The 27024-nt window shown below is 32.2% G+C and overlaps 1 protein-coding gene across 1 annotated transcript; it reads right to left on the bottom strand.

Annotated features, from left to right (window-relative positions):
* Nucleotides 1-1943: 1943 nt before the first annotated feature.
* Nucleotides 1944-26804, bottom strand: LOC127247608 (uncharacterized). Its single transcript, XM_051269541.1, has 24 exons — nucleotides 26515-26804; nucleotides 7015-7232; nucleotides 6815-6920; nucleotides 6642-6743; nucleotides 6475-6537; nucleotides 6301-6379; nucleotides 6069-6216; nucleotides 5803-5929; nucleotides 5528-5711; nucleotides 5396-5424; nucleotides 5135-5286; nucleotides 4944-5046; nucleotides 4738-4833; nucleotides 4564-4619; nucleotides 4349-4472; nucleotides 4204-4266; nucleotides 4048-4110; nucleotides 3581-3742; nucleotides 3311-3384; nucleotides 3129-3222; nucleotides 2869-3005; nucleotides 2686-2766; nucleotides 2391-2496; nucleotides 1944-2304 (listed from the first exon to the last, which is right to left on the bottom strand). The coding sequence occupies exons 1-24, from the start codon at nucleotides 26689-26691 to the stop codon at nucleotides 2230-2232; spliced, it is 2619 nt and encodes an 872-aa protein (XP_051125498.1). The 5' UTR covers nucleotides 26692-26804; the 3' UTR covers nucleotides 1944-2229.
* Between the last annotated feature and the right edge of the window lie 220 nt (nucleotides 26805-27024).

Below are 27024 nucleotides of genomic sequence, written 5' to 3'. Positions count from 1 at the left end.
TTATTGTACATTTGTGGAGTTTAGGGAATGTTTTACCTTAAAGGTTCAAACACACAAACATTTTTTTAGTTATATATATATATATATATATTTATATTTTCATGCCATAAACACCTCGACTGCTTATTTTCTCCTCAAAATAATATAGTACAAATAAGACTCTGATGTACAAAGTCGAAGCAGTATGGTGTAACGTGGTACAAGCCTAGTATATATAAAGTGAGACTACACAAAACCTAACATAATAAATTATATGTGCAACACCCAAAATTTGAAATACGATGGGTAATACATTAGTTTAAGATAAGATATTGTTTAATGTTAATTGAGGCTCTCCATTATTAATTGAAACCAAAAAGTAAATTGTAATCTGATAAGTGGACATAGACCACCTCAGCCCTACTAAGGGCCCATTTGTACAAAATATATATGTACATATAAGTAAAATGTATCAATATATGTATACGAGTAATCCCTATATATATTTATATTACACTTTGTTTAAAATTATTTAATTTTAAAATTTTTATTTGATTTTGATTTAAATATAATATTTTATGAAAAAATAATTTATTTCTATTGAAGATAGAACAAACAAAATAATTATTTTATTAAAATAAAAAAAAGTTAAAAATTAAAATAATACTAATTTAATATTAATTATATAAAAAAATTTATGTCCGAAACCATCAAACTCAAGAATAGATATGGGAAAATGCTATAGGAAATGTTTTTTCTTATACTGAGGGGTGTACTTATTTGGGTTTTGATCCGATTTTATTGGATTTGAAAATGTCTATTGAATTTTTATGAATTTTCTAAATGCACAGAGTCTATTTAGAGTTTTGTGGATTTTATTAATTGATTAAAATGAATTTTTATGAATTTGATTGGATTATTTATAAATTTATATGAATTTCATAGGATGGTTAGAATAATTTTTATTGATTTATATAATTCTATAAATTTATATAAAACATACTAGATATAGATATATATATATATATAACTATTGAAATTATTAAATAAAAATAAAAAAGTTTTAATTAAAAAAATACATTATTATTCATTATTTTTGTTATTTTCATCTTCATTATCATCATTTTTATTTCGATTATATTACGATCTCATTTCCTACATATCATTAGGAATACTCGTTTGTCATGCACTAACTTTCGTTATTTGTTATAATTTAATTTAAAAAAGAAATTCTGAATTTTCATCTTTCAGGTCGAGACGTTGAAAATCTTGATTATCATATTTGATTGAAAATTAACCCAACATTCTTTTATAAATATATTTTTATAATTATTAATGATGTAGAAATATTTTATCATAATAATATTTTTGTATATTAATATTTTTTATTTTATTATCATTCAATATATCAATTTACTTAAATTTGTATTTATTAATTATTATTATTATTTATATAAGTTTTTACATAAAAATAAACATATGAATAAAATGAAGAGCAAAATTTACGATTTTTGCAAATAAATATTTGAAATCAAAAATTAAGAAAGTAAAGGTTTTGAAAAATAAATAAATATAATTTAACGATTCGACGAAGAAAGTATAAGTATCTAATCTACTTTCACCACAATGATAATATATTATATTCAATAATTGAAAAATTAAATATGGAGGACAGTAGTAATATATATTTATTATGATAAAATTGTAGTATTTTTTAAAATATTATATTATAATATAAAACCATATTTAAAAAAAAATGATAATAATTTGCTGGTATATTCTAATTTTAATTTTAAATTATTACTGCCTCATTCCAACGGATCCTATACAATTTTTTTTAATATTAATTATTATATAAAAAATGTACTACAAGACAAATGACAAAAACAAAATACATGGGATTAGTCTCATATAATACAAATACAATGATATTCAGTAGAGTAAATTATACAAATATAAGAATATTACCGTAAAAATATACGATTTTTTATTTATTGAAGGGATATTACATGCACATGCATAATCCAGGTCCACATAACAGTTACAATACAATAAGGTCTTATTTCTCATTCTGTCCATATACACACAACAATATATTAATTCAGCATATGAAGGTTCACTCGCACACACAAGGTTGCAGTAACTCCGATTATAACTGAGAGAGGTGCAATCGATCCATTGGAAGATGAAGAAATCAACTGATGGATGGATGGATGGATGGATGGATGGATGGACGGACGGTATCAACTATCAATAGAAAGAAATCATAGGCTCGTGTGGATCATTACCCAAGAGCGAAGCGTCTCCGGGTCGAGTAAAGACAATCTGTCAAAGATATAGATCTATATTCACATGCATGACAGCAATAATTATATATATATATATATATACATAATCCATCCAAGACTTGCCTGATAATTTCCAAGAACACGTCCCTTAAATCCAGAAGCACAATAGTCGAAATAATATTCCCATGTCCTAATGAACTTGTCGTCAAATCCAAGAGCCATGATTTTGCTGAAAACAAGTACAAATCATCTGCATTATTTAATACTATTCATTCACAGCTAGCTATATAATAATCGAACAAACACTAAAATCTTGGAGTATACCTTTAATTGTGTTTTCTTGCATTATATTGTGTGAGAGCTAGCGAAGATAGATATGTATGTATGTGTGTATGTGCATTATGCATAGCGTGCGTACCTCTGGTTTTCAAGGAATCTTTTTCTCCAATGTCTAAGGGTGTAATAGTAACTGCTTCCATTATCTTGTACATCCACCACCCTAGATTGATTGATTGATTGATTATATATAATATAACAACACCGATGAGCTGATTCATTCTAATCAATTTCAGTAGAAAATGAATTAATTCTTTAGTTTGACCTGAAGCTTGATGCAGCTGCCATGGCTGATGTTATTCTGCTAAGCGAAGGTACATATCCTCCAGGAAAAATATATTCCTTGATGAATCCGTGACTGAGCCTGTACTCATCGTACTTGTTGTCTGCTATTGCTGAAGTCTAAAGCCCAAAAACACAAATTTAATGATCGAAAGACTCTACTGATCAGTAAAGTAAAATATAGACTATTTGGGATATCAATAAATGGCGTGCATAATATAATATACATACAAACATATATACCTGAAGGACGAAAATACCATTAGGCGCTAACGCAACATCGCAACACTTGAAAAACTCTTCCATGTACTCATGCCCCACGGCCTCCATGAGCTCGCTAAAAGTAAATATTCAGCATTTCATTTCAATTTATATATTATTGAATCGTGCATGCTCACAACACTAGTGTTCAATACAGTAAGTACCATGATATTATCCTGTCATATTTGCAGCCTTGAGGTAATTCGCGGTAGTCACATAGAATAAATTTGATCCGATCCTGAAATTCCATGTATTATATATATATGTTAAGTTAGAAACAGACTAATTAAACATGATGTATATTGAGACTTACTTAAGTCCCTTGTTTTCGTATGTTGTTTTAACAGACTGAGGTTTCTATGCAAACTATAAAAATCTACCTTATAAAAACGAGTTGGTATTCCTTTCTGCATTCATCCAATTAAAAACTATACCTGGAGGCCTGCTTTCTCTACTGCCTCTTCTGCATACTTGACTTGTTCTTTGGAGAGGGTGATTCCTGTGTATTTGCATCCTGTTCGTTTGACCGCCTCGATCGCCAAACTTCCCCAACCACATCCCAGCTCTAGAATGTGGTGTTCACTATCGATTCTCGCCTATATAATTTAGAATCATTCACAAGTCATTCGGGCCTAACTAATTAAGCAACCATTCTATCAGTTCACCTTACGCGAATTTGAGTTATAGCAATTAATTAGTTGCTTGCTTCAGTGTTGATAAGCATCACCTTCTTTCTGGAACTGCTCATTTCATTACTAATGAATGTCACCAGAGATTTGGTAATTTGAGCTAAGGTCAACATTTTGTTCTAGTGTTTGTATGCATTGAGAGTAGCTAGAAATTAAATAAATTAGAATTGCATAAATACTAGAATTATTTTATGTCAAATGTATCACACCACCTTGTTGATCAGACCATGCAGTTTTCTCAATTGTGCAGTCTTCAAGTCTTCTTCGCTCGGTGTCTAGAGACAAAATTAATTATAGGATAAGTTGTGTAAGAAAATTAAACAAACACATGCATGATCTGCATGACACCAGAGAAGTTCAATACTAACCTTAAATACTGCACACGAGTATGTCATTGTCTCATCCATAAACAAGGAAAATAATTCATTACTCTGTAAAGAATAAGATACAAAGATGTCGGTGTACAAACATAGAGGATCGGAACAGTAGTTATTCAGGAAGAAAATGGCTTACCAAGTCATAGTGACTGGCGATGTTCAGTCGGGCTTGAGGTATCGAATTTCTCTTTGAAATGTTGTTGAAAAAGTATTTTGCAGATGCAATGACTGAAGTGAAAAGCAATGGCGTCCACCATCCTCTGTGTTATGTATACACTACAACTGTTACGATGACGACCAATTTTTTCATAGAAGGAGTAGACAATCAAATTTTTACATGACATTCATTACCTTTTCTTTCCGACATTTGATGCACAAGTGCTTAGTTCAATGTTGGCTGAAAATATCTATACATGTACAATAGCGTAGTCAATATTATATTGTCACCCCATGCAAGAAATGCTTGACAGGGACACTGAATATAAAAGTAAACACCCTACTAAATCAAATGAGAATTAATCTTACTGTGATTAGGTTAAGGAGACCTTCCTTCTTATCTACAAATGATATTTCCCCATTGATGTAAGCATCGGCAAAGCCTATGTCGGATTCTGTTGCAGCCTGCAATGGTTATCCTTCTAGATGTGGTTGTCATTTGACAACAATCTTAAACTTTTAATTGAGGTGGTGGTAATTCAAAAATATAAATAAATAAATAAAATCCTGTTAACCTTCCAGTAAAACCGAGGACTGTGTACTCTCAAGTAGACTTTCGGGACGTTCAACTTTCTAGCACCTTCAAATGTAAAACTTGCGCCGCCATCTTCTACTAGACTGTGTGTATCACACATTGTGTTATAACTAACCAGTTTTCATACGAATATTTTAGACTTAATCACTCTGTATACCATGAAAATCTTACATTAGGCATCCAGTGGCAATAAAATGCCCGAAAAACGTAGTCACAACTAGACGAGCTGCTGCTTCAAGCCAAGATGGCACCATGTGCTTTGGATTATTTTTTTGAACTCTGAAGCCTTTCCCTAGTAGATTATTTGCAACATGCATACCTGCCTGCAACAATCCAACATATCATTCGATTATACAAAAACATATAGCTAGCGATAACTATAAATAAAAATAAAAAAGCGCTGCTCGAGACAAGTGTGAAATAAAATAGTACCCTCAATCCATCCTCGTTGAAGCCATATCCTGGGAAATGCATAATATGAGAAGAATTAAAATCAAGAATGTTAAGAAAGCATAATAAACAAAATTTACTGAATTAAAATAAATATACAATGATAATATGCACCTTGATATGCACCACAAAACCATAATCTCCTCTTTCCTTGGATAAGATTAAGTTCAGACAAAGCTTTCCATGCCGCCACCGAGGGGATTGGGTGGGATGTAGACCACTTGCACAACATATGTTCAGGCACACAAGGTGGATTCACAGACAAAAGATATGGAAGCCCCGTCTCACCCATGTAATTCTGCAATTATGTTTTCATTGTTACAAGAACAAAGATGTTGTGAGGTAAATGTGAAGCCTGTCACAGTTGAAAAATAATTTCTATCACACACCTTCACTGGATCAAGCCAGTATGTAATATAGTAGCCATTGCCATCACTGGTTTCTTTAAAGTTCCATGAGCTCCAAGCTGACCGATTCTTGGGCATTAAACTATTGTCGTGGTGAAGATAAACATCGCTGCCATTAAGAAGATAAAGGAAAAAGAATCACTTGCACTCAAAACCCAAAATATGTATACCGTATCTACATAAAAGAATAATTTAAATGACTCGTGGATTTGATTTGTATGCAATGATAGATTAATATGTGTTGATACCTATTGGCATATTGGAATGCTCCAAGTATTCTTAACTCATCATACGTCACTTCTTTCCCTAATAATTTCAAAGCGTCTTGAGCATTCAAAGCAATTATGCACCTATCGTATGCTTCATCTGACCCATCCTTACTAATCACAGAACAACCTACATACATACATAGTTGAGGACATATATAAATAGTTTTGCTTACATACAGCTACATAGAATGGTAACATCAAACAATCTTACGGTTTTCATTAGTTGAAACTAAGTGTACTTCGGAGTTGGTTTTTATTTGACAACCTCGGAGTTCCAACTGATGCTTGATCTGTTTCAAAGTTTAGTAGAAGGGGAATGAGATCAGGTGGTATTTATGTAAAACAGTTATTATGACTTGGATATAATTATTTTCAATGTGCGTACTCTTGTTATGTAATCTTCTGAATGTTGTTTCAGATTCAGCCCTTGAGAACGACCATAGAGTTGCTGGACAAAATATAACCAGAACGCAGTTGAAAATAATCATGATTCCTTATTCAGAAATTGACAAGTTGATGATGTTGCAAATATAATGAACAAATAAAATTTACCTGAAGAGTGTGGTGATTTCTGAAAAAAGAAAGCACAGTGTAGGCTGATAGATTCATTACATCCGAAGAACCACCCGACCAAATTGAAGCACAGAATGGAACCTGAAAATAAGTAATTAAGTTACCAGTCACTTTGCATACATACATATTTGGACAATATGTGAGAAGCTTACAAGGAAAGCCTTCTGGAACGATTTGGAGTACTGGTAGGAAGTAAGAAATTGCTTCATCGTTGCATTTTGATCGATGCCGGGATTGTGTTCAAGCTTGTCCAAATAACTGAAAATTCACAATATTTTTGCTTATCATGCTCGTGAAACTTATCGTATTTCTTTACTCATTACACAGCTATTTTTCTTGTGGTTTTACTCACTTGATGGAGTCAATTTTAAACTTGTTGAGTTCTCGAATGAACTTCCAAAAGGATGGATTGATTATATTGGCCTTTTGAGCGAACAGGCTCAAGAGACCATTACTTGTTCCCCATTCCCATTGTCGGCTTTCTGACAAGCTCACCGAAAATGACATGTCCGAGGGATCCATGTCAACTCCTAAGCTATTCATAAATTCCACCATGTCGGGATATGTAACCTGTTTGATACAACAAAATGGTACAAATATTAATAAAGATTTCAAACCAAATTTACCTAACAAATATTGGGATATGTGTATCTGGTCCAACATATATATCCAATTTCTATACCGAATATCATATCAAACAATAATTCATTTCAAAGAAACTTGTTGGACATTAAAATTGAATTAATATAGGGTGGGAGAATATATTTGGTGAATTATTAATATTACAGTGGGTATGTGATTAATGTAAAAGGTTGATGCGTGTTAAAAACCTCATAAATAGAGGTCTTCATCAAGATTATATCATCAAATAGAAACACGAGTGATGATTTGCGTGGGAGATTGTCAAAAGGCCTCCACAAGAGAAATAAAATTCTTCTTTGTTCATCATTGTTTCACTTTTGCTCCAACAATGTGGTATCAACTGATGTTGGACTTGTGTAGAAATTGCTGAAAATTTTAATTGTGTTGTTGCTAGATTTATCTATTTATTTTTATTTGTGTTTTGTATTGTTGTGCTTCTAATTATCTTATTGAGTTGCTTCTTCTACTCTTTTTCGATTGCCTCTAGCTGAAACTATGATACAAAATATGTTAACGTTCCAAATTTCCTCGTCTTGCCAAAGACAATTACAACATTTTGAAGATTAAAGTAAAAGCATTCTTGGGTTCTTAAGATTGTTTGGAAATTGTGAAGAAGTTTCTTGAAGAACAAGTTGGTGAACCACCAGTTACTTAAAAGACAATTTAGGTATATATATATATATATATATCTAAAGTGAAAGGATAGGTAAGATCTCACCATTACATTGTTGGGATCAAACTCAACCAAGATATACACTAAAGTATATATTGGAACATAACAAGTGCTATGAACAACAAAATGAAAGCACGCAAATATTTGTTTACCTAGCTCGATATTACTACCTACGTTTGAGAGCGGCCATACCAAGAGATATTAACAATAGAGAAAAAGAGAATTACAACGATTACTCTTGACTACCACAACTTCCACACGTACTACACTTTACTTGTGTTTGGTTCTTAGATTAAAATGAGAATTTCAAACATGTATTTATAAGCAAACACACATTACCTACCTCCCGATCAAATCACGTGCCCAAAATTGCTTGATCATTTACAGCAAGAAATGAGCCTATTAATCCTATATTTAAAGACACAGTAAGCCTTGATTAAGCCACATAAATTTGTTACATTATGAATGCATTTGAAGCCAAAATTAAGTCATAATTAAACCACATAAATCTGTTACATTTTTCTCTTCCTTGACAAATAGTGATGATGTGGGGAAAGAATTGCTCAACAAATCTCCCCTTCTTTTCCGACATAGGTTTCCACCATTCTTTGGTTTCTCGCTAGACTTGGTCTGTCGGGTCTTTTCAATCATTTAGACCCGTTGAGGCTGAACACAGCTTCAATTTGTCGAAGGTGACAACTTTTGTAAACATCTCTGTTAGATTTCTCTCCCGCTAAATCTTTTAAAGTTATTTTATTTGATGTACTTGGTCCTCGAATGAAATTCAGGTTTCTTTCCCAAGTGAATGACGTTTTGAATATCATTGTATAGTTTCCCATTCAATTGACTTTTTTCTAATTCCTTCAGAAATCCTTTTAGCCACACCATTTCCTTAGCAGCTTCTGTCACAACAATATATTAAGTATCAATTTTTTATAGTGCAAATACTTTCATCAGATTCGATACCCACATCACTGTAGTGCCGCCAAAGATAAAAACATATCAATGGTGCTTCTCTCTTTGTCCAAGTCACTCCTTGCTAAGTTAGCATCCACAAAATCACACAAAGTAAGGATTATTTTTTAATAGTAGACATAAGTCTTTTCTGGATTACTCATATAACTATTGACGATCCACACAGCATATTCGATGTCTAGTCTGGTACACATCATCATATACATTAAACTTCCAATTGTTGAAGCATATGGAAGATCAGCCATTTTCTCAAGTACCAACTCTGACTGTGGTGAGTCTCTGTTGGACAGATTGAACTATGCAGCAAGTGGAGTACTTATTAACTTGGCATCTAACATGTTGAATTTTTCCAAAACCTTCTTAATATATTTTGATTGGAACAACCTCAACCACTCTTATTGTCTATCCCGAGTTATCCACATCCCAAGAACTTTTCAAGCATCACCAAGATCCTTTGTGGCGAATAAACATGTGTATTGTTGTTTCAACTGGTTTATCTTTTCTACACTATCACTGGCTAATAGCATATCATCAAACATATAGTAATAAAAATAGGTAGGAAGTTTTTTTACCTTTTCAAGTAGCAGTAGTGATCGGCATTTGTGTGCTCAAATCCGATCTCGAGCATGTAATTATCAAACTTTCTATACCACTACCTTGAAGCTTGTTTTAAACCGTACAAGCTTTCTTACACACCAAAATTTTATCAACTGAATACCCTTTTGGCTGGACTATATCAATCTCCTCATCCAGGTGTCTATGCGGGAAAAGAGTTTTGACATCAAGTTGCTGCAACTCAAGGTTTTTTGTGGCAACAATGCTTAACTCCAAGCGAAACGTTGTGATTTTGACCACTAGGGTGAATACGTCCATACAGTCAATTTGATATCTTTGTTGGAATCCCTTTGCCACCAGTTTGTCTTGTATCTCTTTGAGTCATCGACTTCCTCATTTATCGTGAACACCCACATGTTTTCTAATGTTTTCTTTCCTTTGGGAAATTCTCACAATTCTCAATTTTTGTTAGTCTCCAAAGCTTTAATAACTTCTTTCATGGAAAGCTTTCATTTATCACGATCAGGATGGTTTGAACCTCTGCAATAGACATTGGTTCTCCACAGTCAGTTAAACGAATAAAGTTTAGGCATGGAGAATACCTCTAGGGTTGGCGTATCTTTCTCTTTTCTCTTTTGATAGCCAACGGAATGTTTGGATCATTATTTTATTCTAGGGGATCTAGAATAATGTTGTTCCGGAGTAGCTAGACCATCATTTTGAACTTACTCACCTGAATGGGGTGTTGTTCCAATGTCTCGGATGGCATATGAAACTCTTGATGTGAAGTCTTGCACTTTGTCATGTTGTGTGAAAGTCTTCATTTTGTTTCTCTCCTTATTGAATGAAGTCTTGTCAAATACTACATCCTGGCCCCTGATCACTTTTCGGTTTTCATCATCTCAAAATCAATATCCAAACTCATCTCCCCTATATACCCAGTAAAGGTATATTTTATTGATTTTGGACCCAGCTTATTACTAGTAGATATGACATAAGCTAAACAACCAAAATTTTTTAAATATTTTAATTCTACATTTTTACCACTCCATTTTTCTTCAGAAATGCCAAAGTCTAGGGGTACTGAAGGTCCTCGGTTGATTAGGTGAGCCACTTGTTTATCGTCACGGCCCAAAATATCTCCAATAGGTCACCTTTTAGATGCATGCACCATACACGTTCAGTCATTGTTTGATTCATTCTTTCAGCAATTCTATTTTGTTGGGGTGTCCCTAATACAGTCTTTTCGAGTCTGATTCTTTGCTTGACACAGTAGGACTTGAGTGTTTTATATTCTCCAACATTGTTAGATCTAAGACACTTCAATTTGAGACTCGTCTTAATTTCTACCAGGGCTTTCCACTTCTTGAATACCTCAAGTATACCCATATATTTCTCGTGGAGTCATCTATAAAAGTTATAAAATGACACACCCCTGAAAGGGGTTATAGGTATTGGGTCCCACACGTTTGAGTGTACTAGCTCTAATTTTTATTACTTTAATTTTCTACAATATGAAAATATTACCTTTTTTTTCTTGCCAAGAATAAAGTGCTCACAGCTGCGAACTTCGGGATTTGAAAATTTTGGGAGTTAACCCTTCATTTTGCATTATTTTCAATACCTTGTCTTTTATGTGACCCATCCATGCATGCCATAATTTGGCATCTTCCATGACACCTGAAAATATGAACTTACTAAACTATGGGTCACTAACATGAAGCATTCCAAAATTTGACCTTTGTTGATCGTCAATGCTCAAAGCCTGACTTTCTATTTTCCTCCACCGATTCTAATACAATATTAAATATCATCTAACTAGCCAATAGATATCTAATTTATCATGGATCCAGAAATGTAATGAACATCATGCAATTTACACAACTAATCGGCTGGAGTTTTAATAATCATACCCAAACCCATAAGAGTATAAGAAGTCATACCAGATACAATGGAAGTGGAATGGTATGATGATTTAGTTTCAACCACCTATTCATCCTCATTTTTGTGTATAGTCATTATCAATGCATCTTGAACCTCTTCTGTTATTGTATAAGTTGCGTCGGACTCTTCTTTTTTCTCCTTATTGGTTCCCTACATTTAGATAGGTAATTTTTAAGCTTTCTACAATTTCATCATTTACCTGGGACATGTTTTTAGACTTTTCTCGGGACTTAGACCTCATGCATGCAGACTTGTTTCGATAATAGCTTATTCCTCTAGTCAAGGGTACTAAATTGCTCCCATTGGGTTCAGATCTTCTGCTAGTATCCTAGTTCAAAATTAGGTATATAATGTTATCAAATTTCATTGGTGTGGCTCCATATTTTGAACTTACTACCGTCATTGTCAGGTTTGAACTTTCCGGTAGGGAGAATAGTAGAAACACTGTTTTCATCTCATCATCCAATTCAAATTTTACCAATGCCAGTTCCTGGGTGATTTGATTGAACTCACTCAAGTGCATAGGAATTGGTGTGTTGTACGACATCCTCATATTGCACAGATTGTGAACCAAATATACTTTATTTTCTACCTTCGTTTTCTCAAACATATTAGCGAGAATTTGCAGCATCACCTAGGTGGTTTCGCTTGAGTTGTATTGAACCCAATGTCTCGGGTCAAGGTTAGTCAAATTATACTTAGAGCTGTCTATCAAGCTGAGAAAAGTTATCATTTTTCGTAGAATCAGGCTTACCTATCAGTACTGTTGAGAACACACAAGGGAACAAGACACGAGAATTTAACGTGGTTTGGTCTCACAACAGACGTACATCCACAATCACAAAACGGGAAAATTAAACTTAAAATCAATTTAAAACACAATTAATCGATTGAACGAAGATGGAAACAAGAATGCCAGTAATTGCTCAGATTTTGCTCACCGATTTCTTCATCTGTTTCACCCAGCCTAACCCAAAAATATAAGAAATCAACCTCACATAACTTTCCATTCGGTTCCAAACTGCCGGTTCAAATAGGATTCAAACTGGGACTAGTTCCGACGGTTCAATTTTGGCATTTAACAAAATGCGACGGTTTGAACCGGTGGCTCAATCATTATTTATATTTTTTTTGAACCGCAGACGGAGACGGTGTAGGAGGGAAAAAGAAGGAAGAAATAAAAAATTGGAGAAAAGTAGAAAGTACAGAAAGAACTTAATGCGGTGGCGGCGATTGCGAAAAAGAAGAAAGAAGAAGAAAATAAGAAGGAATAAAGAAAAGAATTGGGGAAGAAGAAGAATAATAAAAAGAAGAGAAGAACAACCTGTTGCGGGCGGCGGATGGAATGTGGATGTGTATTGGGTAATAAATTAGAGTAAAAATATATATTTAATAAAATAATATATTTATAAATTAAATTATTGTATATTATTAATTATTATAAAAATAAAAAGAAAGTAGAAGAAGGAAGAAAAACATGGGAGTTCTAGGAGTTCTGTGCGTGGAGAGAGAAGAAAGAAAAGCAGTAGAGAGACAAAGTAAATCTGATACAAATATAAGTAAATTATAAATTATAAATAGGGGCATAACGGTCAATTCTAGTAAAATATAACATCTGTTAATGAGATGTAGAGATGAGAGGCAACTGTGCAACCTTTTAGAAACCATGAGTAGGTTTTTTAGAGTTTTAGAACTATGGAGGATTTTCAGCAACTTCAGAAAACCACAAGAGAGGTTTATTCTATTTTGCCTAAAAAATAAATGGATAAAAGAATTCATATATGAAGCCATTTTATCAAAAATATAGGAGGATATGAAAACGTTCGGGCAATGGAAGAAATTAACATGAAAGAAAGTTTGGAAGTAGTGGTGTTCATGGAAGGATTCCAAATGATGACCAAAGAAAACACCAGCCTAATGCCAGTAGAGGGTGTGGCGATGAAAGCTCTTGGTGGAATGACAAGTTGCATATATATTGCTACAACTGTCATAGGTGTGGTCTTTATGCCAATAAATGTAGAAGTACAAATAGTGTGGATTCAAGCGCAAATATTTTCATCACTAAAAAACAAGTTCCCAATGGTGCATGAAGAAGATACTAAAGTAGTGAGCTTGTGATATTTAGATACATAAGAAAGTAACCATATGTTGGAAATCAAGAAATATATTATAATAGGATACCAACGCTAGTCAAGTCACCTTGACAAGAACTCGAGAATTCTACTCCATGGAAGATGAGACATTTTGATTCGATTAATGAATGATGAACTTCAGTTCATTTTGGATGTCTGCTATGCTCCAAACTTGAAGACAAATATTATTAGTTTAGGAAAACTATTGGAGAAAGATTTTGAAATCCACCTAAGAGGTGATTGCACGTGAAATAAAGAATTTTGCCCAACAACTTGTTGCAAAGGTTCAACTGATGAAGATTTGTGATACCGACAAACCTTGGCAACGTGTTGAGGATCGACTACCAGTGGTTTACTCGCGGTGGATCCGGAGATAAGCAACCCACTTTGGGTTGATGGTAGCACTTTAATTATTTGAGTATTTTGGATTTTATATTTAATTATATTATTAAGTCTAATAATAAGATTATTGGGTCATTAGCCCCCACTAAGAAGTCTTTAAATATGTTAAGAGTCACAAGTCTTGGGGCATCTAGGGTTTTGGGAATCAACTTTTTGGTTGGGACGGAAGACATTCCGTTATTTTCTATTTTTTCTATTCAATAAGGATTCATATTTTACTTTGTATCAATTGGTCCGACCTGCCGGATCTCAGTAGGGATGGTGAATACACATCCAGACATGTGGACAATTGTCTCAGCGCGTTAAAAGATAACCTAACCGCCTTGGCTGCAGCCTATACGGAGACACGACAACAGGTGGATATGGTTAAGACAACGCAGACTTAGATGCAGACTCGGATAGAAGCCATATAGAGCCAAATTATGGAACAATTTCCTGAGTTGATGATAGCCTTGCGGGGTGGCACTACCCGCCCTACAACTGTGGTTAATGACCCCACAAGATCTTCGAGTGTGACTAATAGGCGTGAATCTAACGCCCCACCAATAGGGGGCCAACCGCTAGCCTCTGAAAACCCGGTAGCAATACCAAATTTAACGCTGCCGATATTTAATGCTGTTGATCTGATTGGCTGGATCGAAAAGGTAGAGCTAAAATTTAAACTACACGATTTTGTGGGAAATGCCGAGTACTACTAGCAATGGTTGCCCTGGAAGGAATGGCATTGAATTGGTTCCGCTACTTTCAATCTAGGCAAGAAGATTGATCATGGCGCGATTTCACGGAAGTGATGATACGTCGTTTTGATGACTGTTACGTAGGAAGCCCTTACAAGCGACTTGCTTCACTAAAACAAGAAGGGAACATCGATACTTATATCGAAAAGTTTTTACTACTAGCCTAACAAACTCTGAATCTAGCGGAAGAACATGTTTTGGGATACTTCTTTAGCTCTTTGGATTAGGCGATTCGTAGTAGATTAAGACCATTGGACCCCCGAGACTTAGACACTGCAATCATGATAAGTCGTAGTGTAAAAATTGAATTATTGGAATCTCAAGGAAGGAAAATGGGCCATTATGGAGTAAGCCGACCACCATCCTCTATCCGAGCAGGAAATACAGTGAGCTCACCAATGGTAAATTAGTCAACGGGGCGTTCGTCGAAGCAAGAGAGTATTCTGAGTAGCTGTATCAACAAATCATGTTCGACAACCCCTAGGCAATCTTCGGAAAGGACACAATATATGCGACTATCACCGCAGGATATCAATGATCTTATAGCAAAAAGTTTATCCTTTTGATGCAAACAACCCTACATCCCGACTCATGAGTGCCCATTGAACAAATACGTACATTGATCATGGACGAAGGGGAATCTTGGGACTCCGGGCTAGAACCGGTGGATGATGGAGATAACGAGTCGGCAAGAATGGAAATAATGAGACAAAAGGGAAACATTGGGGATGCATCCCTACCTTTGTATTCACTAGCGGGCTTCACGGGTCCGCAAACTATGAGGGTTTATGGAATGCTCACCGGAATAGAAATGGTGATACTTGTGGATAGCGGTGCTAGTCATAATTTCGTGTCGCAAGAGTTGGTGGGTAGATTATCATTGTCAATACAATAAGATGGATTGTTTACGGTGATGCTCGGGGATGGGAGACGACTTTCATGTACTGGAGTCTGTAGGGCCTTACAATTGGGGGTTGGCAAGGCATATATTGTAGCCGATTGTTACATATTTCCGCTCGGTAGTATGGATGTCATATTAGGAGTGGCATAGTTACAAAATTTGGGAGATGTGCGAGTCAATTGGGGTACTATGGCAATGAACCAAGGAAATGAGCTTGTGACCCTTCAAGGGGATCCGACCCTGTTGCACTCACCGGTGGCACTTCGAACCTTATTGAAAACAACGGAAGCGGATTTTTGGGCTTTAGTGGTGGAACCGGCGAGTTGCGTACAGACCCGAGGAGCCATGTTAGCAATGCAGGCCAAGGGAATGTCGAGAAAGTGTTGGAGCAGTATGCGGACGTGTTTGAGGAGTCGGGAAGGTTACCCCCAATATGCGACAATGATCATCGTATAGAACTCCAACCAAGTTCTAGCCCAGTTTCTATATGGCCTTATCGTTACGGTCGTTTGAAAAAAGATGAGATTGAACACATGGTGAAGGATATGTTAACAACAGGGATTATTCACCCAAGTTCAAGTCCATTTTCGAGCCCAGTATTGGTGGTAAATAAGAAAAACGGAAGTTGGAGATTTTGTATCGATTATCGTGAGTAAATCAAGGTGACCATGCCCAATAAATATCCAATTCCAGTGATTCAGGAAATGTTAGATGAGCTAGGTAGGTCAATGGTTTTTTCAAAGATATACCTATGTTCTGGGTATCACCAAATTCGAGTTCGAGAAGAGGATGTGCCTAAGACAGCGTTTCGCACGCACAAACACTACGAGTTTCTGGTAATGCTCATTGCACTTACTAACGCACTTGAGACATTCCAGTCTACGATGAATGATCTATTTCGGTCGTACCTGCGTAAGTTTGTACTTGTTTTCTTTGATGACATATTGGTGTATAGTCGCACGTGGATGAACACGTTAAGCATTTGATACTTGTGATGGAACTTTTACAGAAGAATCAATTCACAGCGAACAGGAAAAGTATTCATTTGGATGTGTGGAAGTAAAGTATTGAGGCCATGTTGTTTCCGTTGTGGGGGTCACTATGGACCCGGGCAAGGTGCATGTAGTTGAGACATGGCCTACTCCAACTTCGGCGCGGGGAGTTCGTGGTTTCTTGGGTTTGACAGGATACTATAGGAGGTTTATACGTCAATATGGGCTCTTGCTAGACCTTTAACACAATTGTTGAAAAAGGACTTGACAGAAAAATTTTCATGGTCATCGGAAGCACAACTTGCCTTTAACCAATTGAAGATGGCCTTAACAACCGCCCCAGTTCTCGTGATGCCTAATTTCCAGAAGCCTTTTATTGTGGAATGTGATGCATTCGGCACCGATGTATGGGCAGTATTGATGTAAGATGAGCGGCTCTTAGTTTTCTTTTGTAAGGAACAGGCGGATCGTACCCTGACCAAATCAGCATACAAGCGTGAGTTGATGGCACTGGTACTTGCGGTTCATCATTGGCGCCTATACTTGCTGGGACAACGTTTCAAGGTTCGCACATATCATCATAGTTTAATGCACTTGGTGTCCCAAAAGATTGTGACCCTAGGACAACAAATTTGGATGGCAAAATTGTTGGGATATAACTTTGAAGTGGTGTACAAGCCCGGCCGGGTCAACTCGGCAGTAGATGCATTGTCTCGGATATAGTACGATATGGATGGTGAAGAAGGAGAGGCAGGCTCCACCTTGTCAGCTTTGTCTTCGGTTGTGTGGCTGGAATTTGAGGAATTGGCACGGGAAAAAATATCAAGTCCTTCTCTATTCGCAATTATTGAAGAACTGAAGGTCGACTCCTCGGCTCACCCAGGCTATGAGTTGTTAGGAGGAACATTGTATTATCGAGGTTGTTTAGTCATCGCAGAAGGCTCAAGTTGGATTCCAAAGTTGTTGAAGGAGTTCCATGATACACTGCAAGGGGGGCACGCAAGCACTTACCATACTTATCGGCGCTTGGTTGTTGGCTTATATTGGCGGGGAATGAATAAAACAATACAGGAGTATGTCTGGGCCTGTTTGGTATGTCAGAGATCGAAGCATGAGGCGATGTCTCCAACAGGCCCGATACAACCCTTGCCTATTCTGTCTGCCCTTTGGGAAGATATTTCGATGGATTTTATCACGGGACTTCCCCGTTCTCACGGGTATAAGGTGATTCTTGTGGTGGTGGTCTGGCTTTCAAATTTTGGTCATTTCATTGCGCTTCGTAGGTCATTGTCTGCAAAGAAATATGCCGACATATTTGTATGAGAAATTGTGCGATGTGCCAAAATCGGTTGTTTCGGATTGTGACCCTTTATTCTTGAGTAAATTTTGGCAAGAGTTGTTCCATTTCCGAGGGACGGCTCTTAAACTTAGCTCGTCTTACCATCCAAAAACGGATGGACAGACGGAGGTTCTTAATAGGGTTCTTGAGACATATATTCATTGTTTTGCTTCCGAGCTGCCGTATAAATGGGCGGGATACCTTCCTTGGCGGGAATACCATTACAACACAACTTATCAAGGTGCTTCAAAGATCACCCCCTTTGAGGTGGTGAATGGGCGGCCACACCTGGGGCTCCAATATTTTCTTCCTAAAGAATGCCAAGTGAATTCAGTGGCAAAAATTTTGGGAGGATGAGATTGTATGCTACGAGTTTTGACTTATCATTTATCCCGAGCACAACAATGCATGGTGAAGCAAGCTAATAAGCATCGCCGGGATGTGGAATTTATTGTGTCATTTTATTTTTTTTCATTTGTTTTCGCACAGTAAAACCGTGTTTATGTGCATAATTATAATATGATATATAGACATCATCGGGGCTTGAAAATAATGTGTTCTCCCAGTAATCGGCGCTGGGAGAAGTGAATGATACTCAACTTTGTAAAATATGATGCACATAGTTTCATGAATTGATGTACGTAATATGACATTATGATGATAATTCAACCTAAACACTGTGTACGTAAAATACTATTCAGTCTTCTAACTACGTTTTATAATATCACTAGTATGATGTATTAAGGTAAAGTAAACATAATATATCTTATCTTAAATTGATATTCACAAACTCGCAATACGATGTCATTTTTTTAAACAGTAAAATAATCATTATAATAAGTAAGTTTGATTTTTGCATTTTCCAAAATTCAAAATCTACATATAAATATAAATTAACCTCAATTAACAGAGTTATTTTTAGAAAATAACATTGACATTAATCATGATTTTTTTAGTAATTTTTTACTCATAAAAACCTTAATTAAATCTAAAATCGATCCCAAGAATTAATTTCGATCATTTTATTTTTTTCCCTTACATCTATGCGCATAATTATTGAATTTGACAAATAATGTATAATTAAATCTTCCTAACATAGTATGAATATTCGTATTTATTTTTATAGATTTTGGCTATGATTCAATACCACCTAACACAACCACCGCCGTGTTGGATAACTAATAAAAGTATGATGTATGTATACGTATAATTGATGTTCAGTGAATACAAATATGATGGAAAATAAATCCTCCATATGTTACTTTCACGATAAATGAAAAAACAATTATTTACTATGTTTGTGACTTTCTTGAGTTTCATCTTCGACCACAGGGTGCCAATATTTACGGGAATATAAATAATTTTGATCTATCTTCTTCCAAGTTATAAGTTTACTATTTTATTTTATTGGATCAATCAACATCGGCGGAGAGCATATAATTTGTTTAATATTTTGTGGTGTGAGAATGTTTAAGTAATTTCACAATAATAAAGTAATATTACATATATATCTCTGTCTCCTTAATTTATGCATGAATTTATGTTTGCCTTATTTATTATATTATATAATTTACTAATCAACTCCTTCAAATGTCTTAATTGTTCATCTATACAACAAATTCTATGCTTATAATTAATTCAGGATTCAGGACCATATTGGAACCGCTTCACGTGTTTTGTGAAGATAATGTTTATTAGATTAGTTATGAGCATAGTGGTTGTAAAAAACATGGTGTTAAACCAGATTTATATCAAGACAACATTCTTTCATGGTGATTTGGAGAAATATATGTATAAAACAACTAGATGGCTATTGAAGGTAAAAACAAAAGTGGTGTGCAAGCCGAAGAAAAGCTTGTATAGACTAGAACAAGCTCTTACACAATAGTACAAAAAATTTAATGGATTCATGCACGAGATCAAGTTCACGAGTTGCAATGTTGATCATTGTTGCTACTTCAAAAGGTATGACAAGAGATATACTATTCTTCTTGTGTATGTGGATGATATGAAGATAGTGGAAACAGCTGAGCGCGAGTTGGACACTTTGAAGAAACAATTGTTCAAATGATTTGCTATGAAAGGTTTTGGTTATGCGCATCATTCAGAATAGAGCAAAAGTATATTGCAAAAATTCTTGCAAGATTCAAATGACCAAGGCAAAGCCAGTGAGCACCCTATTGGGCAATCAGTTTTAGCTATCTAAGAATAACTCACCTAACACGAATGCAGAAAAATCTGATATGAAGGTCATTATTTATGCTTCAACAATCGAAAATATTATATATGTAATAATATCTAAAAGATCAGACATTGAACATGCAGTGGGAGTTTCAACAAATTCATGAGTAATCTAAGGAATCATTATGAATCAATGAAGTTGATCCTCAGGTACTTATGGGTAGTGGCAGAACTAGACTCGACTCGAAGGGGGGCTGAATTTTTTAAATTTTAAAATTTTACTATAATTTATTTATGCACATAAGGGGACACATTTATTTATTTTCAGAAAAATTAAATTAATGTATTATTCAAATTGCTATATATAAAACTATACTCATTTAATACATTATAATGATATACACAATGAGTAGTTGGGGTTGAAACGCATCACATAATATTATTCAGTACTCCAGTCCTTAAAACTTTGATAAATGCAAGTTATAGCAATAAGAACTACATATTACATATATTTATTTTTATATTATTTGAAATCAAGAAAATAGTATTTTTTTCTATTTAGAAAAAAATATCCAAGATATGTGTTACAGATGGAGGTATTGCGATCTCATGAGCTTCTAAGTTGTAGAAAATTATTGCATTATCTACTATAGAGGTTGAGTATGTAGTTATAGTTGATGCAAGCAAAGAGATAGTATGATTGCAAAATTTCTCATGTGAACAGGGGAGAAAACAAAAGAATGACATACTTTACAATAATAATCAGAGCACTATTCATTTGCTTAAGAATCTCATATTTCATTCAAGGACAAAGCATGTGTAGTTGAAATATTACTACATATGTCAACTCATTGAAAGAAGAAGTTGCAAGTTATGAAGATTGAAGAAGTAGAAAATCCTACAAATTTGTTGAGTAAGGTTGTGACCTTAAAAAAGTGAAGCTATGCATAGTTTCAACAAGCCTAAAGAGTAAAAAGAAAATACTTGGCACTGTCATTGTCGTTTCAGAAAATGTGAAATTTGGAGATATATGAAGTCCGATTATATCCTAAAATTTGGGATGCAATTAGGATATTATTATTATTATTATTATAACGTGAAAATCCGCAATCGCTACCCGATTAATGCGCTCTGGGTAAACCCATACGGGACTGCAATTGGGATATTAATTTTTTTTTATCGGAAAGATCAAAGGCATATATATATACATATATAAATTAAATAAGTTATATACAACAATTAGGATATAATTAGTATGGCCAATTGTGGTTGTAGAATTTATATCCTATAAATATATCTATATTCTCACTTTCTATGGTTGCGTTGTGGTAATGACATGTCAGTCGCGTCTACACTACAGCAACAACGGTAGGCCAATGTGGCGAGTTCGGCACCAGAGAACCATTTTAGCAAAAAAAAAAATTTATTTGCGGGACTATTTTCAAATATATTCCATTTAAAGTTCTAAAATAATAAAAGAGGTGAGATACATAACTAAAAAAATAGTTTACCATTTTCTTATTTGTTTATCTCAACCACCCTTAAACATTTATAAAATAGAAAATAATTAAATATATTAACTCTTACTCCATATTATATCCTTTTACATCACCCAAATAAATAAATAAATAAATAAATATACATTTTTTCCATCACATCACTTAATTCTCAAATTATCTATGACATCACTTAATTCTCAAATTATCTATGCTTAATTGTTTAAAATTGAACTAGACTCTTATAATTCGGAATGCGGTTAAGCTATTAAATTTTTTGTGAAGTCACTAGGTTCTAGTCTAATTAGGGAAACAATTAATGAGGGTACCTTGATTGTCGAATAAATAAGGAATAGTTGGTTATTAGACGCAAGTCAATGATTATAATTATAACTAATCCTCTCACCTAAATTATCGTGCTGGAAACAAATGTTGCACTATGTTTGGAACAGATGAATATTTTTTATATTATCAATATATTTTTAAATATTGAATATAAAAAAATACATACATCCAAAAAGACAAAGTTAACAAACTCATGCATTCATTATTAGACATTATACATCCTACAATTGAATAAAATATTCTGAATTTGTTCGCTTTGTATTCTTTTAATAAATTTGTCTTTTAGGTTAGCCATGTGGAGTTATGACAATAAAATAAAAAATAATATTTTATATTGAATTGTTGATTTTTTTAAATTAGTAGAATATAAATATTAAATATATTGTATTAATATGTATATATATATTATATTTTTTAATAATACTTATGAAAAATTATGTGATATAAAAACATTATATCAACGAATTCTTTTATCTTTACACACTTGTATAGTATTTAGTTAGATATAAAATATTAGACAAATATAAAAATTATTCAAAATCACTAAAATAAAATAAATAGATAACTACTCGCGCGTTTCGTCAGAGTTGATAAGTTTTTCATTTTAATTTATTCGAAAATAATTGATATATTTTTATTTTTAGTAAATTTATCGATATTAAATATATTTAAAAAATATAAATTAAATTAATTATTAACATCTTATGTATAGGATTCGTTAAAAGCACTTTTATTTCTATCTCTTTCGCTAATCCCACTCAAAATTCCTTCACTTGTATCTCTTCAATTTCATTATATATTTTTTTATTTCTATATTTTTTATTTCTATATCTATCCTAAATATATAAATATTTTTTTTATCTATATTTACAACTCTATATTTTTTTATATGAAAATAAAAACCTTAGTCAATGTTAATCACAGATAAATAAAAAATAATTTTTTATGTAATTCAATTTTATAAAATTTTATTGTCTACAAAAATAATATTCATATTATATATATTTTATTGAGATACAATATTTAAAATATTTTAATATATATTTTAAATTTATTTTAATCATATATATTATTTTTATTTTAAAATATAAAAATAATAAATAATGTCATAAACTACTACCATTAACTTACTGAACTATATTTTTCTTAAATAAATTTGGTATTTATTTAGTATTTTTTGAGTGTTTGTTATTAGTCAATGAAAATTGTGAAAGTATCACGCACAATTATAATGAGTTTGTTCAATTATAATTTTATTTTTATTTTTATGAAATGATTTTTCATAAATATTATTTACAAAATACAATATATATTAACACAATACACATAAAATATATATTTTACTCACTCACAAAAAGTTAACAATTAAAAAAAATATATATTATTTTTTATATTATCAATATAATTTCTCATATGTAATGTAAAAATGCATTCATAAAAAAACAAAAAATGAACAAACTCAATCAGTCTGTTCACCAAGTATTTCTCAATGGAACAATTTCACATAAATATTATTAAAAGAAATAAAAATATGCATGCACATTAGTATACTATATATTATCCACTCATAAAAAATCAATCATTCAACAAAAAAAATATATATATATTTATATCACACAGTTCTCTGTACCACACACAAAAAATCAATTTATCTGAAAAAAATACTGAGTGTACAGACTAAATATTGTTTGCGTAATTTTATTATTATTATTTTTTTATTTTTAAATATTTTGTAACATTGTATTAGACTCTCTCCGTCTAATTAAGAAAATATATACATTTACTCTTAACACAATCATTAGAAACTATTGTATTTAAAATTTTAAATGATAGTTGGTAGATAGTTTTTGTTTGTAATGATATTTTTTACATTATATTTGGTTTCCTATAAATATATATTGTTCATATGAATGAAAAATATGGAGTATATACTAAATGCGAAATGCAGGTATTTAAAAGATAAAATAGTATTCATTCTCATGTCCTAGATCATGTGTTTTGGTTATTGTCTATACGAAAATTTAAGAATAGTGTAATTAGTAAATAATTAAAATATATTAATAAAAATAATAACCGTACAATAAAAATAATTACAAGTTAAAGATTAAAATAACTCATTGTCTAATTACAATTTAAAAAATTGTAAATTATAAAATTCAAAATATAATTAGAATGTCAAATCATTTCCCCAAGAAAACGTCAACGTGAACATAATATAGAGAGAATGTAAAATTTTAATAATTATCCTTTAACTTCTTTATACGATTAAATTTCAAATAAAGAGTTTAAAAATGGAGAAGAACATAACATTTTTATACATAGAAAATTTCGAAACAATACGATTTTTGCTTTTTTTTTTTTTTTTTGATTGGAATATTTGTTGCTTACGTTGTGTGGCCTAGTTGAATGACACTACCATCTATATTTCATTAATGGTTTAGATTACCTAGCCATTTATTTTGCGGTTTCAAACAACAATTTTTTTTATAATGTGGGAATCTGTACTCGCTATCCGAATGTGCGCTCGTGTGTTTGTTTGGGGGATTGAATTTAATTTCCACTATTCATCCTATTTTTTTTCCCCCAAAAAACATCAAATCAAACACCTATTTTTTATTTTTTATATTATACTAAAAATCAATTTTACATTCAAAACATCACATCAACACCTATTTATATCACATCATACAACTATTCAAATTCAAAAATTTTACTATTCAAATCCTAACTCAAAATTCAAACCCCCAAACAAACACAGTCGAATCTAATAACTTGTAAACTAGACTTCACAATCACTAACGTCATTAGGGCATCCCTAGCGGGACAAGAAAACGAATAGGGCTCTAACCTTTTCAAATCATGATACAAGAGGCCGTTGTTTATTATTATTATTGTTATTATTATTATTGTATTTGCAATTACACGAGAAACAATTGTTGATTATTATCATTATTACTTCTTCCTTCCTACATAATTTGTCTAATCTTATAATTATATTATATAGACAAATGCATAGATATAACTAAATATTTCCTTCGTCCCAAAAGATCGATTTTCTCTTTTTGTCGGTCCAACTAAAGATGATTCATTTCTAGTTTTAGTAAATTTATCAATTTTAAACACATGTAACAAATATACAACAATTTAATTAAATTTCTAACATCTTAACTTCTCCTCAATTAACAAATATATTTATTTACCTTTAAAAATTCTCATTTTTTTTTATAAAACTAATTTGTGGTAATGATAAATAAGTAAATATATTTTATATTTATTTCTATTATATAAAATTTTATTTTCTACATAATAAAATTCATATTTGATATATTTTTATTGAGATATAATGTTAAAAATATTTAAACACATATTTTAAAAAAAAATTAATCATTTTTATAAAACTAATTTGCATTATTTAAATAACTACTCTATACTACTTAAATTGTCTTGCTTAAACAAAAAACATTATTTTTGCCGAGACGGAGGGAGTATAATAAATTTGTGAAATTTTAAAATATTAATTTTTGTATTAATAATATATCTAAATTGATTTTCTTAATCTTATATTTTTTTAGATGTACTGAGGCTCTTTTTTTTTTTTGTGTTTTTTACATTATTCTTAATAAAATTTAAATCATATTTCTAAAAAGAAAATATAATATATATTTCTATAATATATCTTTTGCACAACAATAAAAAAAAAAAAAAAAAAAATCTTTTTATCCGGACAATGATAATGTTACAATTTCTCATAACATTTTGAAATTTTCAATAATTAATAAAAACTTATGTATTGTTATAGTTTTGAATTAAAATCAATATTATTACTATTGTACATTTTCAAATAAAAATATATCATTTTACGTTCCAAAATATTTTTTCCTCCGTCCTACATACCGTGTTCATCTTTTCATTTCTGTTTATTATGTCGTTTTCCTTTTTTGGAAAAGTATTATACACTTTAATCTAATTTTAAAACTTTTAATTTAATTTTTATTTAATTTTAATTATACTTATTAGTTATTTTAATATTAATATTGAATTTTTTTTATTAAATAATAATTATTTTTACTAATACATTTTTAATTATTTACTATTATATTTCTTCTAAATTTTAATGTATCTACAGTAAAAGAGAGAAAGGAGGGAGTATATCAAACTATTATATAAACAAAATCACAAATCAACCATTTACTTTAAATTAATTTCAAAGAACAACTAAATAAACTTTTAAAAATAACACAACACACAAGTGTCATTTTAACATTTATATTATTCCTAATTTTTTTAAAAAAAAAATTAAAAAATATACACTTTTACTCACATAAATAAAGATACTAGTATTATTCTATCTTTCAAAACATTTAAAACCAACAAAAATACATATTTTAACACAATTTTTACAATTCAGCATTATACTTTTATAATTTTGAATAAGTAATAAAAAATTCCAAAAATCATAAATAATAAAGTTGTTTTCATTTTGTAAATAAAGAAAGAAAGAAAGCAAAGTGAGGGAAAAGAAGAAGAAATTGGCGTACAGGATTGTAGAGCAGGAAGCCAAATTTGGGGGGCTGAGCTCCAGTAGGACCGGCGACGTGATCCTCTCTCTCATACAGAACCACCTCCGCCCCTCCTTCATTCGCCAGAACGTACGCCGCCGTCAGGCCGCTCACTCCGCCGCCCACCACCGCCACTTTCATTACACTCTGCGACATTCCTAATCAATTCGCTCTCACACATTTACAATCAAACTGCACAGCAATTGAAGCCCACATATATGTATGTATGTATATATATACATACATATGAGCTGGGCGTGAATCTCTGTTTGTTTGCTTGCTTGCTGTGTGGTTTTAGATTGAATTTTACTATTTTATTTTATTTTATTTTTCAAAATATTAAAATAAATATTTATTTATTATTTATTATATAATATTAAAAAATAATTTTTATATTAAAATATTACATAAATATTATTATCCTTAAAGCAATTTTTAAGTTCAACTAAGAGGTTTCACAAGGCAGCTCAGTCAAGTCCGAAGGTTTAC

Source organism: Andrographis paniculata, unplaced genomic scaffold (assembly GCF_009805555.1).
Source record: "Andrographis paniculata isolate CXL003 unplaced genomic scaffold, ASM980555v1 Contig11END, whole genome shotgun sequence".
Lineage (NCBI taxonomy): Eukaryota > Viridiplantae > Streptophyta > Magnoliopsida > Lamiales > Acanthaceae > Andrographis > Andrographis paniculata.
The sequence above is the reverse complement of the archived record's forward strand: the minus strand, read 5'-3'. Positions and strand labels throughout refer to the sequence as shown.

Bases quoted from the DNA above. Each gene is read 5' to 3' on its own strand.
- LOC127247608 (XM_051269541.1), bottom strand. From the start codon at position 26,691: ATGTCGCAGAGTGTAATGAAAGTGGCGGTGGTGGGCGGCGGAGTGAGC. The intron at 3,743-4,047 runs GTGGTGTGATAC...TAAATTATATAG, and splicing joins TGCATGGTCTGATCAACAAG to GCGAGAATCGATAGTGAACA. The intron at 2,767-2,868 runs GTCAAACTAAAG...CAATCAATCTAG, and splicing joins GCAGCTGCATCAAGCTTCAG to GGTGGTGGATGTACAAGATA.